Raw genomic sequence first — 15841 nt, forward strand, 5'->3', positions numbered from 1 at the left:
AGAGGAGAGGAGAGGAGAGGAGAGGAGAGGAGAGGAGAGGAGAAATCCCAAGCATGGTGGGCCCCAGTTATAACTGCAGGACTTGAGATGCTGAGGCAGAAGAATTGCCATAAGGTGGACACCAGCCAGGTCAGCAGAGTACAAGCTTGTCAAGAAGGAAGAGGAGGAGGGAGGTGACTGAAGAAAAAGGGGAATGCTAGGGAGTGGTGTCTTAATCCCAGCACTCAGGAGGCAGAAGCAAGTGGATCTCTGTGAGCTTAAGGCCAGCCTGATCTACAGAGTGAGTTCCAGGACAACCAGGGCTACACAGAGAAATCCTACCTTGAAAAGACAAAAGAAAAAAAGAAAAGGAGGAAGAGAAAGGAGAACTCAGATTATGAGTTATCAGAGAAATGAAAGACTTTTTTTTTAGACAGGGTTTCTCTGTGTAGCCCTGGCTGTCCTGGAACTCACTCTGTAAACCAGGCTGGCCTCAAACTCAAGAGATCTGCCTGCCTCTGCCTCCTAAGTGCTGGGATTAAAGGCATGTGCCACCACCGCCCAGTGAAAGACTCTTGGTAATGGAAGGGATGATATGTTATGTGACCTCTATCCCAGGCAAGAATTAATGAGGTAAGGAAAGCTAGGGAGTTGCTGAGGTGTGAGGCAGTGGAGGGACCTGAACACTGATACTGAGGCTGCAGACACATACAGAGGCTACCTGTAGTAGAGAGATGGCAGCCCAGGGACCCAGCACAAGGGACCCTGAAAAGGACAGCATGTAGTGTGAACAGCAGTAAACTAGGGCTGTGAGTGAAGCTCAACCAGTACTTCCTACTGTGCACAAAGCCGGGATCTCCACTCCTAGCACTGAAAGAAAAAGCAGTAAATCAAGCGTTCTTAGACTACAGATCATTCCTAAAACCAAGATGATTTTTATGTTCCTGAAAAATGAAGAACCAGGAGGAGACTTTTAATACGTAATGAGTTCTTGGGGCTGGAAAAGGGCTCAGTAGACAAAGTGCTTGCCATACAAGCAGGAAGGGTGGGGTTCAGCTCTCCAACCAGAAGATCATAGCTGACCCAGAAGCAGATCAGATCAGATCAGACGAGCAGGTAGGACTCACCTCACCAGCAAGCTCCTGTTCAGTGAGAGACCCTGACTCAGTAAAGAACGTGGAGAAAAAAAATCAAGGAAGACACCTGATGTCAACCTATGACCTCCATACACACACACATGTACACGTTTGTATACACACATACATACAAACAAACAAGTCCACTCCCTATACACACCATATGCATATTTTTAAAAATTCTCAAACTGACTCGAGTTAACTTACCACTCCTCTAGAGGACCTAAATTTGATTCCCAGTATACATGTTAAACAGCTCATAGCTGGCTATTACTCAAGTTCCGAGGGACTTGAAGAGAGCTTCTGTCATCTGTGACACCCCACCCCCACATGCACACACACACATGACAGACATTCATCTAGCCACACACATGCACACACATGAAAATATATCAAAATTAAAAGCTAAACAATTGCTAGATGTATTGCTGCATGCTTTTAATCTCACACAGAGGAAGGCAGTCTGAGTTACACTATAGATTGAGTTCTAAGACAGCCTACATAGTTGACTGTGTCTCAAAAAAAAGATTAAAAACATTTTTAAAAAGAGTTCTTGTATATCAGAAAAAAGGAAAAGAGAAAGAAAGAAAGGAAGGAAGAAAGAAAATATAGAAATTTCAAAGTTAGGAAAACAAGGTAATTTGACATGTCAAAGAAAAAGACATGCACAGCGGATCAAAAGATGATAGCCATGTCCAGCATGTCTGTGCAGTGGTGCTCATTCATATAGCACAGTGTTCTACAGTTTTTTAGATTGGCAAACACTTTCAAGTTCTACAATGTATACTGATGAAGACACAAAGAAGTGAGCACTCTCTGGGTCTGTGTGTGGAAGTGGATTTTCCAAGAGCCACTAAGTTATAGAACTCAAAAAGCCTTTGAAAAACTGAATGCTGTTTTAAAATTATATGTATTTGTATGAGGTGGTGGTGGTGTGTGTGTGTAGGTGCCTGCAGAGGCCAGTGACATCATCAGATCCCCGGAGCTAGAGTTACAGGTGGTCGAGAGCCACCCAAAATGGGTGCTAGGAACCAAACTAGGAACCAAACCAAGCTAAGAACCAAACTAGGTGCTAGGAACCCTGCTCCTCCACAAGGGCAGAGGTGCTCTGAACTGCTGAGTCACTTCTCCAACCTCAGCATAGATTCATAATGTCTTACTTCAGCAACTAGTCTTGGAATTTGTCCTATACAGGTGTTTATATGGGCTACAAAGGGTTGAAGTACACAGATATTTTTTACATTGTGTTTATTAGAGGAAAGGCTGGGGCCACAACAAGATGGCTCACAGGGTAAAGACATCTGTTGCCAAGACAACTTCAGTTTAATCACTGGATCCCACATGGGATCTACAAATTGTCTTCTGAGTTCCACATATCCAGTATAGCACAAGGGTGTCTGGGTGCACATGTACATACACACACACACACACAAACACACACACATACACAAACACACACACATGCACATGTACACTGAATAAATAAATATGAAATTTCAAAAATGAGAAAAAGATTAGAGGCTAGGCAAATGTCCATCAAGGTGGGAACATTTGGATAAGTCATGATACATACATTTAACAAAATCCTATATGGTTAGTCAAAAGCTGGCAATAGAAATCACTAGTTCTATTACATGTTGGACAGTAAATAAGCACAGAGATGCTAAAAGGCAGTTCAGCAATATTTGTTCTCACTGAAAATATTTCTATACATGTCCTCAGTGGAGTTCTGAACTGAATAACTGTGGAATGCCACGTGGAACACAAAAGAAGGAACAGCTAGGCATGATGTGAGTAAGAGAATAAATCACGCCATACACATGTATGGTAGATACTGCTAAGGAAAGGCCTAGAAGGCCATTTGACTGAAGGGCCTAGAGATCTCCCAGGAGACTAGAGGAAAGCAAGAATGGAGAAGCTGTCTGTACAGCTACAAGGCAAGCAATATACTCCAGCCTCCAGCTAGTGATCTTCAGGCTCTATGCTGCATTCATCCCTCAGCCAAGCACCCCAGGGAGCCCCTAGGCAACAGTGAAGCACACAACCTACAAACGCCAGCCACTTCTGGCCACGGTCTAACTGTCCTAAAGACAGCATATCACACATCTATCTTATGTTCATTTTGAGACAAGTATTAGTTTGTAGCCTGGCTGCCTAGTGCTCGATATAATTGGCAGGCCCCCCTCCCCCGTGCCAAGATTCCAGCCTGAATCATCACACATGTCTTCTCCACTCTCTTTTCTGCCTTCCTATAGTGGCTTCCAAAGGTCTTCAGCAGACACACCTCTGGTTAAAGCTCAAATTCCTAACAGTTCAAAACACTGTATTCCCAGCTCTAGTGTCACGAGGAGCCTCCCTGGTCTGCAGATGCATTTCCTAAGCATCCAGGCACATTACTCCCCCTAACCCTTAAGCTTGTCAAACTGTCTTATGCATGCTTTCCTCCTGGAATAGCAGAGTCAGCCCCTTCTGACTGTCTTATGCACTGTGCCACCAAGCAGCTTGGCTTCTTTCTTTTTTCTTTCTGACTCTGCTTTCATCAGTTTAGATCAGCTGTTCTGTAAACTGAAGCGGAATGATCACTTGAGTCCATCACTTTGGTACCAGTGTGGGCAGGATACCAAATATTCCATCACAAACCAACCAACTTAAAAATGCATCTAGGAATTGGCATGGTAACATAGATTTATAATGCTGACACTCAAGAACGGGGCATGGGGATTGATTTGAGGCCAGCCTAGTCTACACAAAGACAACCTTATTTCAAAAAGTGGTAACATTTTATTTTGAGACAGGTGTTACACCATGTTGTCCAGGCTGGCCTTGAACTTAAGAGGCATGGCGGGGTAGGCACTGTGCACATGCTCCATGAATGAAGGGCTATATAACTTTTACCCACTGAGATTCTTGTGAATCCCCAGCACTGAGTGCAAGGTGTGAATTAAACAGAAGAGTGAAAATAAAGGGGAGCTCTCACCGCCCAGCTTCAGCAGGGGGTGGAGGTAGAGCAAGCTCAGTGGGATGCAAGGGTTTCTTTGGTGGGTGCAAGGTTCTGAGACTTAACCAGGCATGGCCGCTTCTTAGGTGTGAGAGGGGCTTTTGTGCCGCAACTATGTTGGTGTTAGGGGGTGGTGTGGAAATTGTTAATCTTGTATAAAGCAACTCAATAAATTGTTTTGAGGTTTCCAAAAAAAAAAAAGAAAGGGGAGCTAAGGTCTCAGGGAGGACATGCAAATATAACCAGAAAGCAAAGGATGGAGGGCAGGTTTGAATTTGTGTTGGTGGCATCTGCTCTCCTTATATTGTCACTAATTGTCTCAAGCAGCTCTGTGGGGAAGATTTCCAGTCTACAGAGCATAGAGATGATTTATAAAAGCTTGCTCATGTTGCCTAGCCAGGTAGTGAGGTGATCAAAATAGGCTTTGAGATCTCTCTGTCACTAAGCCTTTCTTTTGCCTGCCAGGCTGGCTATCTCCCTCTGAGCTCAGCTCTTATGAGCACCAGGAAAGGATGGAGGAATCAACAAAAAGAACTTCTCTTTCCCATCTAGGGAGCAGAGGCAAAGAGAAGGGCCATAGAACAGACCACAAGGACCTGGGCTCACCACTCAATCTCCTCAGGCTCTCGGTCCCTCAGGAGCTCCCGCACCTCCTGCCGGCAGCGCTCCTGGTATTCTGGGTGCTTCGCCAGGTTGTATAGGATCCAGGAGAGTGCACTGGCTGTGGTGTCATGACCTAGGGGATAGACAAGAACGCTTGTGTCTCTGGGCTGCTTCAGCATCACAAGCTAGACAATGAGGTCCCCAAGAAGAATGAGGAAAGGATGGATGAATGGAATGGAGATATCCTGTGTGTCCCTCAACAGCTGAGCCTGGGACTAATAGTTACCCACCTTTTGTTAGCCCTACACAGGGACCCTCACCTCCAAACATGAAGGTGTCAGCCTCTGCTCGGATGTCCTCATCTGACAGCCCCTTACCATGTTCATCCTGTACACAAAGCAAGACCACAACTCATACAGTGTCTGAGCACTCCTGAGTATGTCTTTTGACAAGTTCTGACAACTACTGCACACTCAGGGTCCCCCTATATTATCCTCAGAGCCTGCCTCACAGTTTTCTCCTTGTTTTTCTGCTGTTCTTTGCTTCTTCTGCATAGCATTCAGCAGAGCCACCTCTAAGACTTATCTCTAACCTGAAACTCCAGTTTACAATCACTGACTACACCTCGTTAGAACTCTTTAGATCAAGTTCAACTTCTACCTAATGTTGAACACTGAGATCCATGCAACTTAGATCCTAGGAAAACCCACCTTGGCCAGCAAGAGAACATCAATAAAGTCTAAAGTTTTAGTCTTAGCCTTGGCCTTTAGGAATTCATCAGCACCCTGGGTATTGAGGGTGCTGCGTCTCTCCCTGATGACAGCATCTGTGAAGTTGTGCACTAGGTCACAGGCCTTGTGGAAGCGCCGCCCGTCAGCAGTGAGGTAGTACAGGAAGTCCACATACAGGAAGGGCTGGCGGTGCCGTTTTACTATGAGGGAGCTGAGCTCCAGGATCGCAGCAATGTATTCGCTGTTAGACCTGTGGGCAGGCCAGAGAGAAAGCAGAGTCTTAGACACATGAAACCCCAGAACACCCCCAGGCAGAGACACAGGACTGAGACACTGCACCTATCAAAAGTGCCCTCCAAGAGTACTTCTCTCTGGCTCTCACTCCTTATGAAGCCCATGTCCCCAATTCCAGGTGGACATGGGCATTGTTCTCATCTTTCTTTCACCCAACATCTGGTTCTGCGGCTTTTCCTTGATTTGTTGCAGATGTGCCTTATTTTCGCCCCTGTGCTCAGCTCTTTCCCTCTAATCCAATGTTGTATATCTACCTGACTGTCAGTCCTCTAAAGAGTTGATATCCAAATTCAACTGTGACTTGAACTCTCATCTTCTTCGTTACCTATGGCTGCCTGGGAAACTCAAGAGGAAGTCCACATCCTTCTGGCTGATTGTTCAACACCCTTAACATCTACTTGCCAGCTGGACATGGTGTTCATGCTACAAACTCAACACTTAGAAAAAGAACAAAGGAGGAGGATTGATTGTGAACCTCCAAGCCTACCTGAGCTATATATAGTAAGACCCTTTCTAAAACTGAAAAGTTCCACAGTTGTGTTTTGTCTTGTTTTTATTTTTATAGGTTTCTCTTTAGCCCTCACTATCCTGGAACTCACTTTATAGACCAGGTTGGCCTTGAACTCAGAGATTTGCATGCCTCCTGAGTGCTGAGGAATTAAAGGTGAGTACTATCACTACCTGGCAATGCTTAATATTTTTAAATACATTTCTTTCACTTTTGATCATATCTTTCCCTTCCTCTAATTACTTCTTGAACCTCCCTACTCACCCAGCTTTATGTTTTTTCTCTTAAAAAAAAATCTCAAATGAAACCAAAGGACACATAGGCACAAAAATAGAGTCCTACTTATGCTGACCTACTACAGCAAAGCCTTGCCTTGGAGTGTGGTAGATATACCCAGTGTCATGCCATTGAAGAAAACTGATTTTTCCCTTTCCCAGAAGATACCAATTGAAATAGCTCTTTGGCTATGTTTGGGACTACATGTTCACATCCCCTTCTTCTACTGGGATTAGTAACAGTCAGTCTTGGTTATCATCTTGATTGGCTCACGACACACCTAGGAGTTTAGTGAGGCATACATCTGTTTGTGTCTGTACGGTTATTTCAGAGAAGACAGTCTGAGTGAGTAGAGGCCTACCAGGCATATGGTTCGCCATATTCCACTGGGTGTGGATTCCCATGGACAACATGGGAAGGAGGTAAAAGGTTGGTTGCAAGCACAGGCAACTTTTACTCCTTTGTCATTATGGTGGAGGCGCCCTACCACACCCTTCCCTACAAGGAAGGACTGAAACCTCTGACACCAGGAGATCAATCTCTTTTCCCTTAAGCTGTTTTGGTCAGATACTTTGTCTCAACATGAAAAACAAAAATAAAAACAAAAACAAAACCTCAAAAAACTAACAGCCACCTCAATCTCATTTCCAAGACATCATCCAAACTGCCTGTTAATGACACTACTCATCTACAGTTCCCAGAATCCACCTCCCAGGAAGGACCACTCTTTCTCCTCTCATTGTCCTTAGCTGTCTGTTATAGCCCACCTGTTCTCCTGGTCAGTCACAGTCTCCCCCACCTCTTCCCATGGTCCAGGGCTCAGGTTCCCAGGTAAAGACAGAGAGAGACTCACTCCTGACAGTTGCTGTCGACGCTGAAGATGCACTTCTGCAGACTGTTCAAGGTCATCAGGCTGATGTGTTCAAACATGTCTAGATGGGCAGTACCCTTGGTGGTCAGACGCTGCCACTTGGCCTGGCCAGAGAAGTGGTGTGAGATTGGGCTGATTCTGGTCTTCTTTGCACCACTGCATAACTCCAAACACCAGAACAGTCTCCTATGCTGCTCAGAGCCAGCCTTCTGGTGCTCTGTCCCAAGCACTGCAGTCGATGTGGGTGAGCACAAAAGTGTTATCGTAGGAGTCTAACATGCAAGGCGGGGAGGCAGGAGCCCTGGATTCAAGTCTGCCTTCTGTGTACCTTTGTTTAGCTCACTGCCTTCTCTCAGTCTCACCTCTTAAACTTTTTTTTTTTTTTGGTTTTTCAAGACAGGGTTTCTCTGTGTAGCCCTGGCTGTCCTGGAACTCACTCTGTAGACCAGGTTGGCCTCAAACTCAGAAATCCACCTGCCTCTGCCTCCCAAGTGCTGGGATTAAAGGTGTGCGCCACCACTGCCCGGCTTTAAACCTTTAGTAATAACTAAATTGCCCTGATGTTTTTTCTCACAACCATACTTAAATATTTGCTTCACTACTATACTTCCTTACTACTGGTGAATTCTGAAATGCTCCCTGAACTCTGTGGCCCTCAGTTTCACAATCCAGATAATCTAGAAGACATAGTCATCTCTATCTTAGAGCACTGTAGAAATTATATCAGACAACTTATATCACAGAATCATCATGATATTTCCGTCTATAGTAGTGGGTCAATACATGTCTGTTGTCTTTACCATCCTTGTTAGCATTGTGATATGTAGCTTCAGAAATGGCTCAGTTTTTCATAATTCCTCTATCCTCAGCCTTCTCAATGAACACTTGCGGCTCTCTCCATTGGGAGGTGGGCCTGTTTCTCCATGGCTTGAATCTGAGCTGAACTAGAGACTTATTTGTTCTGACCTAAGGACTATAGACATAATGGTGTGCTATTTCTGAAGCTAAGCTTGGAAAGTGCAAGTTTTTCTGCACTTTCTCTCCTCCTCTCTCCCTCCCTCTGTCCCTCCCTCTGTCCCTCCCTCCCTCCCCCCCCCCCCCCAGAACCCAGTCTCTCTATGTTAGGAAACCTAGACTTTCTCAAGAAAGATAAAAAGCCAGGATGGATCTAGCTGGCCCATCAAAGCCAGTGATGTTATTCTTTTCTTTTTAAAAAAACTTCTTTTCTTAGCTTGTCATGGTGTTGCATGCCTTTAATCTCATCAGGGACAGGTGGATCTCTCTGGGTTGGAGGCCAGCCTGGTCTATATAATCACTGTGTCATAGTGAGTTCCAGGAAAAAAAGTAAAACAACAACAACAACAACAACAACAACAACAACAAAACCCCCTTTCTTTTGTTTTAATGGTGGAATAGGAGCCAGGGCTTGTGCATGCTAAGCAGGCTCTCTAGCACCAAGCTACCCCTGAGACTTTGTTTGAGACAGGGTCTTGTTGTGTAGACATAAACTCACTGTACTCCTGCTTTATCCACCAAGTGCTGGGATCAAAGGTACCACTCCCCATGCAGAGCTTAAGGCCAATGAGTTTAAAGTGCTGTGGTGTGTAGACAGCTACTGTGAAGCAGACAACATTAATGTGTGCTGACTTTCCAAAGCTTCTGTGACCAAGAATAGAAACAGATCCTTCTGAGCCCCCTCTGTATGCTAGGAGCATGACCTCACAGTGGCATCTCTTCTACGCTTTAAGTATAGATTAATATTCCCACTTTACAGATAGAAAACTCCTGGGCTGTGGTGGTGCATGGCTTTAATACTAGCACTTGGGAGGCAGAAGCAGGCAGATCTCTGAGTTTGAGACCAACCTGATCTACAAAGCAAGTTCCAGGACAGCCAGAACTACACAGAAAAACTCTGCCTCAAAAAAAAAAAAGTGAAAGAAAGAAAGAAAGAAAGGAAGATAGATAGATAGATAGATAGATAGATAGATAGATAGATAGATAAATAAAGCAAACAAAACTAAGCCTTGGAGAGGAAAACTTGTGGTACCAAAGGCATCTTAGCAGACCCACACCTACAGATTACATCTGAAACCACATTACTTTCTACAAGGTTCCAGTGGGGCCTGTGTTCCAGAAACTCACGTGCATGATGTTCACACTCTGGTTAAAAATCTTCACATAGGGCTTCAGGATGTCAAAATGGAAGGCAGGTGTCAGCAGGCATCGGTGGTGACTCCACTTCTCACCAGCACTCACCAATAGCCCATCCCCTGGGAGGGCAGTGATGGCAGTGGGCAAGGGTAGCACCTTCCCCTGGTCCAAAAGGGTATCTCCTGCCCCTGATCTTGGTACTCACCCAGCCAGGGCTTCAGGAAGCCGTAGAGAGTCATTTCCTTGGGTGCAACAGCAGCTGACACACAGGACAATTGGAAGCCATGGAAAAGGCAGGCAATGGACTTCAGGATGGGTAGGGATGGGTAGGTACCCTCAGCCAGGGTTTTGCACTTCCCCCTTCAAACCCAGCATGACAAGAAGGGGAGAAGAACATAGAAAGCAGGGATAAGCAGGGAAACTGAAAGGGACCAGACCGGGCTGCAGCAGCAGGTAGAGCAAAGGTCAGATCGACATGGCACACATGCCCCATCATGCCTTTGTGTGGATCCTACTTTGTCTAACACATCTTCCACATTTGAAACCAGCACGACACTCTACAGACCTTCCCAGAGACCTAGGACATAGCGTCTATTGCAAGTCTCTGATCTCACCTGACACATCCTGGGACATATGACGTGTCCTGTCATGGACACAACACACATGGTGTTCCTTGACATGCCCCAAAATAATCTATCATGGACGTTTGGCAATCTGGCATGATCAAATTGTGCCCTTCAGATAATTAATTAATTAATCCAATTAATGTCCCAAATGTGATATAGATATATCCCAGACATTTCCTATCTCCTGTCACACACAGCAGCATTCTGGCAAGATGGAGATTTCTTGAGTGAAGAGCTGGAGGCTGAGGAAAGCACATGACATGTCCATCATTCGTTGTTCCAAACTGTTTAAATGTTGGAACTCCAAGCAGGAGGATTTTGGAGGAAGAGGATGTGCAGAGAGTCACAAGGGGAAGCTTCACTATAGCCTAGATGGGTACAGTTGTCTCATTGACCCTGGGGCTGGAGGGAGCAGTAGCAGATCTAATTGGTGTTCACAAGCGGGCAGCATTTGAGGTTGGGGAGTTCTTGGCCCTCAGCACTTGACACATCTGCTGTACAATAATGGAGGAGCATAGCATGTGGTAAGGAGAGTAGTATCAATACCATGGACCTCAGGGATGAGGTTGACTACGTGGCCACAGGTAAAAGACTGAGCTCTGGGATGGCAGCCTTTTGTTCCTCCATCACCATCTCCCCTGCGCACCCCTCCCACTACAGATGTGCTGGTTGGAGCTGAGATATAAGGCAGTTGTTGATTTAGAATAAACTCTGCCTTTTCAGATTACAGGCTCTCTGAATAAAGCACAACTTAAAGATTAAATTATAATTTCCGGTCATTGGCATTCTCGATGACAGGCAGTATGAATCTCTGTATTCCGGTTAGCTCTCTGGTACCTCTGCTTGAATGTCTTTCGGACTCTCCAGATAGTCACTGACTTACCAAGGAGTCTCAAAGACTGCCTAGACCTGGGATCCTACACTCACTTGAAGACTTTCACTGTCCCAGCTACTGACACTTCTTGTCACTTTCTATAGTAACTTGAAGTTCTACACTTCCAGCTTTGTTCCTGGGTTACAACTTGTTTGGCTTCTGGATATTTTCCCCCCTTTGGTTGGATGGTTGATTGATTTTTGGAGACATGGTTTCTCTGTGTAACCTTGGCTGTCCTGGGACTCTGTAGGCTAGGCTGGCCTTGAGTTCAAAGATCTGCCTGCCTCTGCATCCTGAGAGCTAGAATTAAAGGTGTGTGCCACCATTGTCCAGCTTGGCTTCTGCTTTCAAAGTGTGTTATAGTGCAGTTTTTTCTTTCTTCTGGATTATGGCACACGAGGCATCTGGTTAAAGGTACTGTTATGTTGTTTTGAGCTAGTTCACAATTGTGTCTGTTATAACGGTATAATGGGTGTAATACACTCCTGGTGACCACCACTTAGAGAGAAATACCCTGACAAGTGTCCTGATTAAGTTTACTATCTGATAAGAAAAAGAAAATGATATATTACTATAAAAGTTTTGGCCACTGTATGTATGGGATTATGTGGGTGTGGTTGTGGAAGCCATTAGATGTTTCTCTAATTATCATACTATTTTAAAATTATGGTTTTTTAGCCAATGATCTGAAAACTAGGGAAAGATATTACTTTAAGTATCCTACCTTCTTTCCATTTAAGAGTGCACTACAACTCTGAATTAATGGACTTGTTTTAAAATTTTATTTTCTTTATTTTTATTATGTGTGTGTGAGAGAGGGAGGAGGGGGGGAGAGAGAGAGAGAGAGAGAGAGAGAGAGAGAGAGAGAGAGAGAGAGCACATGCATATGCCATGGTAGTCATGTGGATATCAGAGGACAAGTTTGTATAGTCACTTCTGTCACTTTCTTCTTAGTGGGCTCCAGAGATTGAACTAAGTCATTAGGCTTGTCCCATAAGTGCTTCTAGTCACCAAGCCATCTCACCAATTCTAATGTACTTTTTTAGGTATCATTATGTATCTATAACAGTCTGCAACAAAATTTCATCTGTCCTTAAAGATCTTGACTATGAATGAATGGTAGATTTACAGTCTCTAGCTTTTAATTATTTGGTAAAGAGCCAGATATTTGCTCTCTCCCACAGTTTTCAGGGTAACAGAAGTCTTTTGTAGCTCCTACCATAACTATAGGGTGGGCATAAAGAATTTGGTTCCCTCTCTTATGTCTTCTTGTTTATACACTATTGTTCCCTATGAAAGATCATTGAAGGCTTTGTTAGATTGCCAGCCTTAGCTGGAATGTAATTCTGTGACCCTCAGACATTAGTGAAACAAAGAAAAACATCTGTAAAACAGAATTAGAAAAAAAATCTAAACAGCAATTAAGTCTGTTTCAGTCTTGCACAGACAGTTCAGTAAAATGTGGGTGAGCAATATTAATTATATTATGACATAAATGATTTAACTTTGATGGAATACTATCTTTTTATATATATATATAATTTTTGTGTGTGTGTGTGAGTACACTGTTGCTGTCTTCGACACACCAGAAGAGCATCAGATCCCACTACAGGTGGTTGTGAATCACCATGTGGTAGCTGGGAATCGAACTTAGAACCTCTAGGAGAACAGTCAGTGCTCTTAACTGCTGAGTCATCTCTCTAGCCCTAGAATTTATTCATCAGCCTTCTTAAGAGACTGATAAATTTGTTATATTGCAGGGTCTCATGATATCAAGAAATAAAGCCCAAATAAACGTTCATACATATAAAATACAAGTTTAGTGGGAGAGAGAAATGTAAGATCTGAGCAAGTCACATAGGAGTTGTAGAAAAGAGTATTGGTTTTTTTTGCTTTTTGTTTTTTTTGTTGTTGTTGTTTTTAATTCGTTATTTTGTTTTTCAAGACAGAGTTTCTCTGTATAGCTTGGCTCTCCTGAAATTCACTTCATGGACCAGGCTGGCCTGGAACTCAGATATCTGCCTGCCTCTGTCTCCTGAGTAAAGGCAAGTGCCACCACTTCCAGAGTGAAAAGATTCTTCTTTAAAGATAGAAATTATGATGATTGAAGGTAATTAAAATTCCTGAAGTCAAAATTTAGTAGGCTAATGTATAACTCAAATCTAGTTCTCTGGTTAAATCAATGAGGTTATCTTAAGATATTGATTTGATCTTGGTAACATTTACAAAATCAACTTAAAAAATAAAAATTTATGTTTAACAAAGGAAAGGCATGCTTTCTGTTAACTTTGTCAGCCTTTTAACTACTTAAAAAACAGAGTCCTGACAAACTCAAGGTTTATTTAAGGATCTATTTACAACTTGTTTTTTGAAAAAAAGATTATTTGCTGCTATTTTTTTAAAGATTTATTTATTTATTATATATGAATACACTGTAGCTGTCTTCAGACACACCAGTAGACGACATCAGATCTCATTACAGATGGTTGTGAGCCACCATGTGGTTGCTGGGATTTGAACTCAGGACCTCTGGAAGAGCAGTCAGTGCTCCCAACCACTGAGCCATCTCTCCAGCCCATTTGCTGCTATTTTTACTTGTGTGCATTTGTGTGCCACATGTGTTCAGATGTTCATAGAGGCCAGAAGAAGGCATCAGATCCTTTGGATCTGGAGTTATGGGTGATTGTGAGCTGCCTGATGTGGGTACTGGGAACTGAACTCGGGTCCTCTGCAGGAGCAGTGAGTGCTCTTCACCACTGAGCCAGCTCCCAGCCCCCTCTTCAACTTTATAAGTAAGTTTATTGTAAGATGGTTCCAGTTGCTGGTTTTATTTTGCTAATTGCTGTGCGTGTTGCCAAACTCTACCCAGCGCTATTCTAATTCCTTTGTTTGCCGCAGTTCTAGCCTTCCCTATACAATTTATAATCAGGGGCTGGGGTGGAATTCAGATTATAAACTGTTTGCCTAGGAGGAGGAGGAGGAGGAAGAGGAGGAAGAGGAGGAGGAGGAAGAGGAGGAGGAGGAAGAGAAGACGATGACCATCCTCCCAGCAGCTCCTCAGATGGGCAGAGACGTTGTGTCCACATTCCCTATCCATGCTTGGATTTGGTTTGACTTGAGCTTGCACAGGCGTTTTGTATGCTGTCACAAATGTTCTGAGTTCATATGTGCAAAAGCTCCTCTGTGTCTGAAAAACCAGTATTTTCTCAGTCACCCACTGCCTCTGGCTCTTACACTCAGTGGTAACAGACTCATGCCTCTGGAACCATAAGCCCCAATTAAACCTTTCTTTCTGTAAGTGATCATAATGTTTTATAACAATAGAAGAGTAACTAATCACACATGTTAAACTAGTGCCTTCTCAGGTCACAAGTTATCTGAATGAAATGCAACTTGTAGATGCAACGTGTCTGTAGCCGGCATTTGCAGTGATGGACAGAATTAGCTTCAGGATTCAAGCCACGTATTAATGGCCATGGAGTCTGCTTCTACCTTTCTATTTTCTTGGATCAAGCACCTCACACCTTCCCATTCTCAATCCCATTACTTGAAAAGGTGGCCAGGCCACATGAACCTCAGTGATTAAGCCACAGTGATTAGCGGAAGTACCCAGTCCTCTCACGAAACTCAAACCAAATTTAAAGGGACCCTAGAATATTTCCCAAGACTACATGGACTTTTCTGAGGACACTGAGCTTCTAGAAGTCATCTTTTACAGCATCAAAGTGAAACCAGCACAAAGAAAAAAGAAACAGAACTAAGAAGCCAAGGTTCCTGCTGCCATTATTTACAACATTTCTTCACTTGCGCTTGGAGACCTCCTTCCCTGACCTCAATAACAATAGACCCCTTTATATTGTTTTCAGTGCTATGTATGTATATGGCAGGCAAGTGCTCTATTTCTGAGCTACACGCCAGACAATAGATTAGATTAGATTGGGCTTCCTTCTCTCACAACCCAAACAGACCTCAGCACTATGGAACACCTAAGACATTGTCCAGCATCATCCAGAAGATTGGAGACAGAGGCATACCATCTGTTCCATACAGCTTCATCCCCTGCTCAGCTTGGTCTGTGTAGGCATGAGAAGGACTAAGAGAAGAAGCAGGGAAGAGAGCAGTGCTTGAGAGATACCTGAGGCTTGGAGCAGGGGAGCAATGAAGTTAGGGTGGACGAGTCTCAGGATTGGGTACACAGGTCCAACCCAAGAGAGGTGGACATCACGGAAGTAGTGGCCCAGATGTGCTATGAACTGCATGCCTTCCTCGTTGTTCTTCATCTAGGAAAGGAGAAATCTGCTGCTAGCCCCGGAAAGATGTCCTCCCACTCTGCCAGGCCCTCCCCTCCTCTCCCACCCCTTCTACTTGATCAGTAATCTATGGTTCTTGGCGAGCCACAGCCGGGCCATTCAGAGGTGTCCCTTACTGTACTTGTATTTCTATCTACATGCCTCTCATTCTCTTCATCTGTGTGTTTCTTACCTTAAACAGTGGTTTGATGAATAAATAAGAAAATATACACAAATGATTTGTAGGTGTGACATTTGATAGACAACGTAGATAGATGATACAGAGATGTAGGATAGGCAATGATAAAGGGCTAAAACATATTAGCTAGAACTGAACTTTAGATAATGTATGTGTGGAAAATTTCTGAATGGAGCCCCAAAAGTTTAAGAAACATCCCCAAGAATTGAAACATTGAATTACGTGAAGCTCAAAAGCTCTGGGGAGCAAAAGAAACTATCAACATAGTAGACAGATGCTGAGCAGAACTGATAAAATAACTATCAA

General features: G+C 43.8%; 1 protein-coding gene across 2 annotated transcripts in view; it reads right to left on the bottom strand.

Annotated features, from left to right (window-relative positions):
* Positions 1–4715: 4715 nt before the first annotated feature.
* The window catches only part of LOC114634923 (cytochrome P450 4F6), a 17463-nt gene continuing 6337 nt past the window's right edge, over positions 4716–15841 (bottom strand). For both annotated transcript variants that reach the window (XM_028783531.1, XM_028783533.1), the window contains 7 exons: positions 15183–15327; positions 9753–9806; positions 9539–9666; positions 7379–7500; positions 5427–5697; positions 5037–5103; positions 4716–4849 (listed from right to left, as the gene is read on the bottom strand). In XM_028783531.1, the coding sequence (XP_028639364.1) occupies positions 4716–4849; positions 5037–5103; positions 5427–5697; positions 7379–7500; positions 9539–9666; positions 9753–9806; positions 15183–15327 (921 nt within the window). The remainder of the gene's footprint in view (positions 4850–5036; positions 5104–5426; positions 5698–7378; positions 7501–9538; positions 9667–9752; positions 9807–15182; positions 15328–15841) is intronic.

The sequence above is a fragment of the Grammomys surdaster genome, unplaced genomic scaffold (genome assembly GCF_004785775.1).
Source record: "Grammomys surdaster isolate TR1022 unplaced genomic scaffold, NIH_TR_1.0 1149, whole genome shotgun sequence".
Lineage (NCBI taxonomy): Eukaryota > Metazoa > Chordata > Mammalia > Rodentia > Muridae > Grammomys > Grammomys surdaster.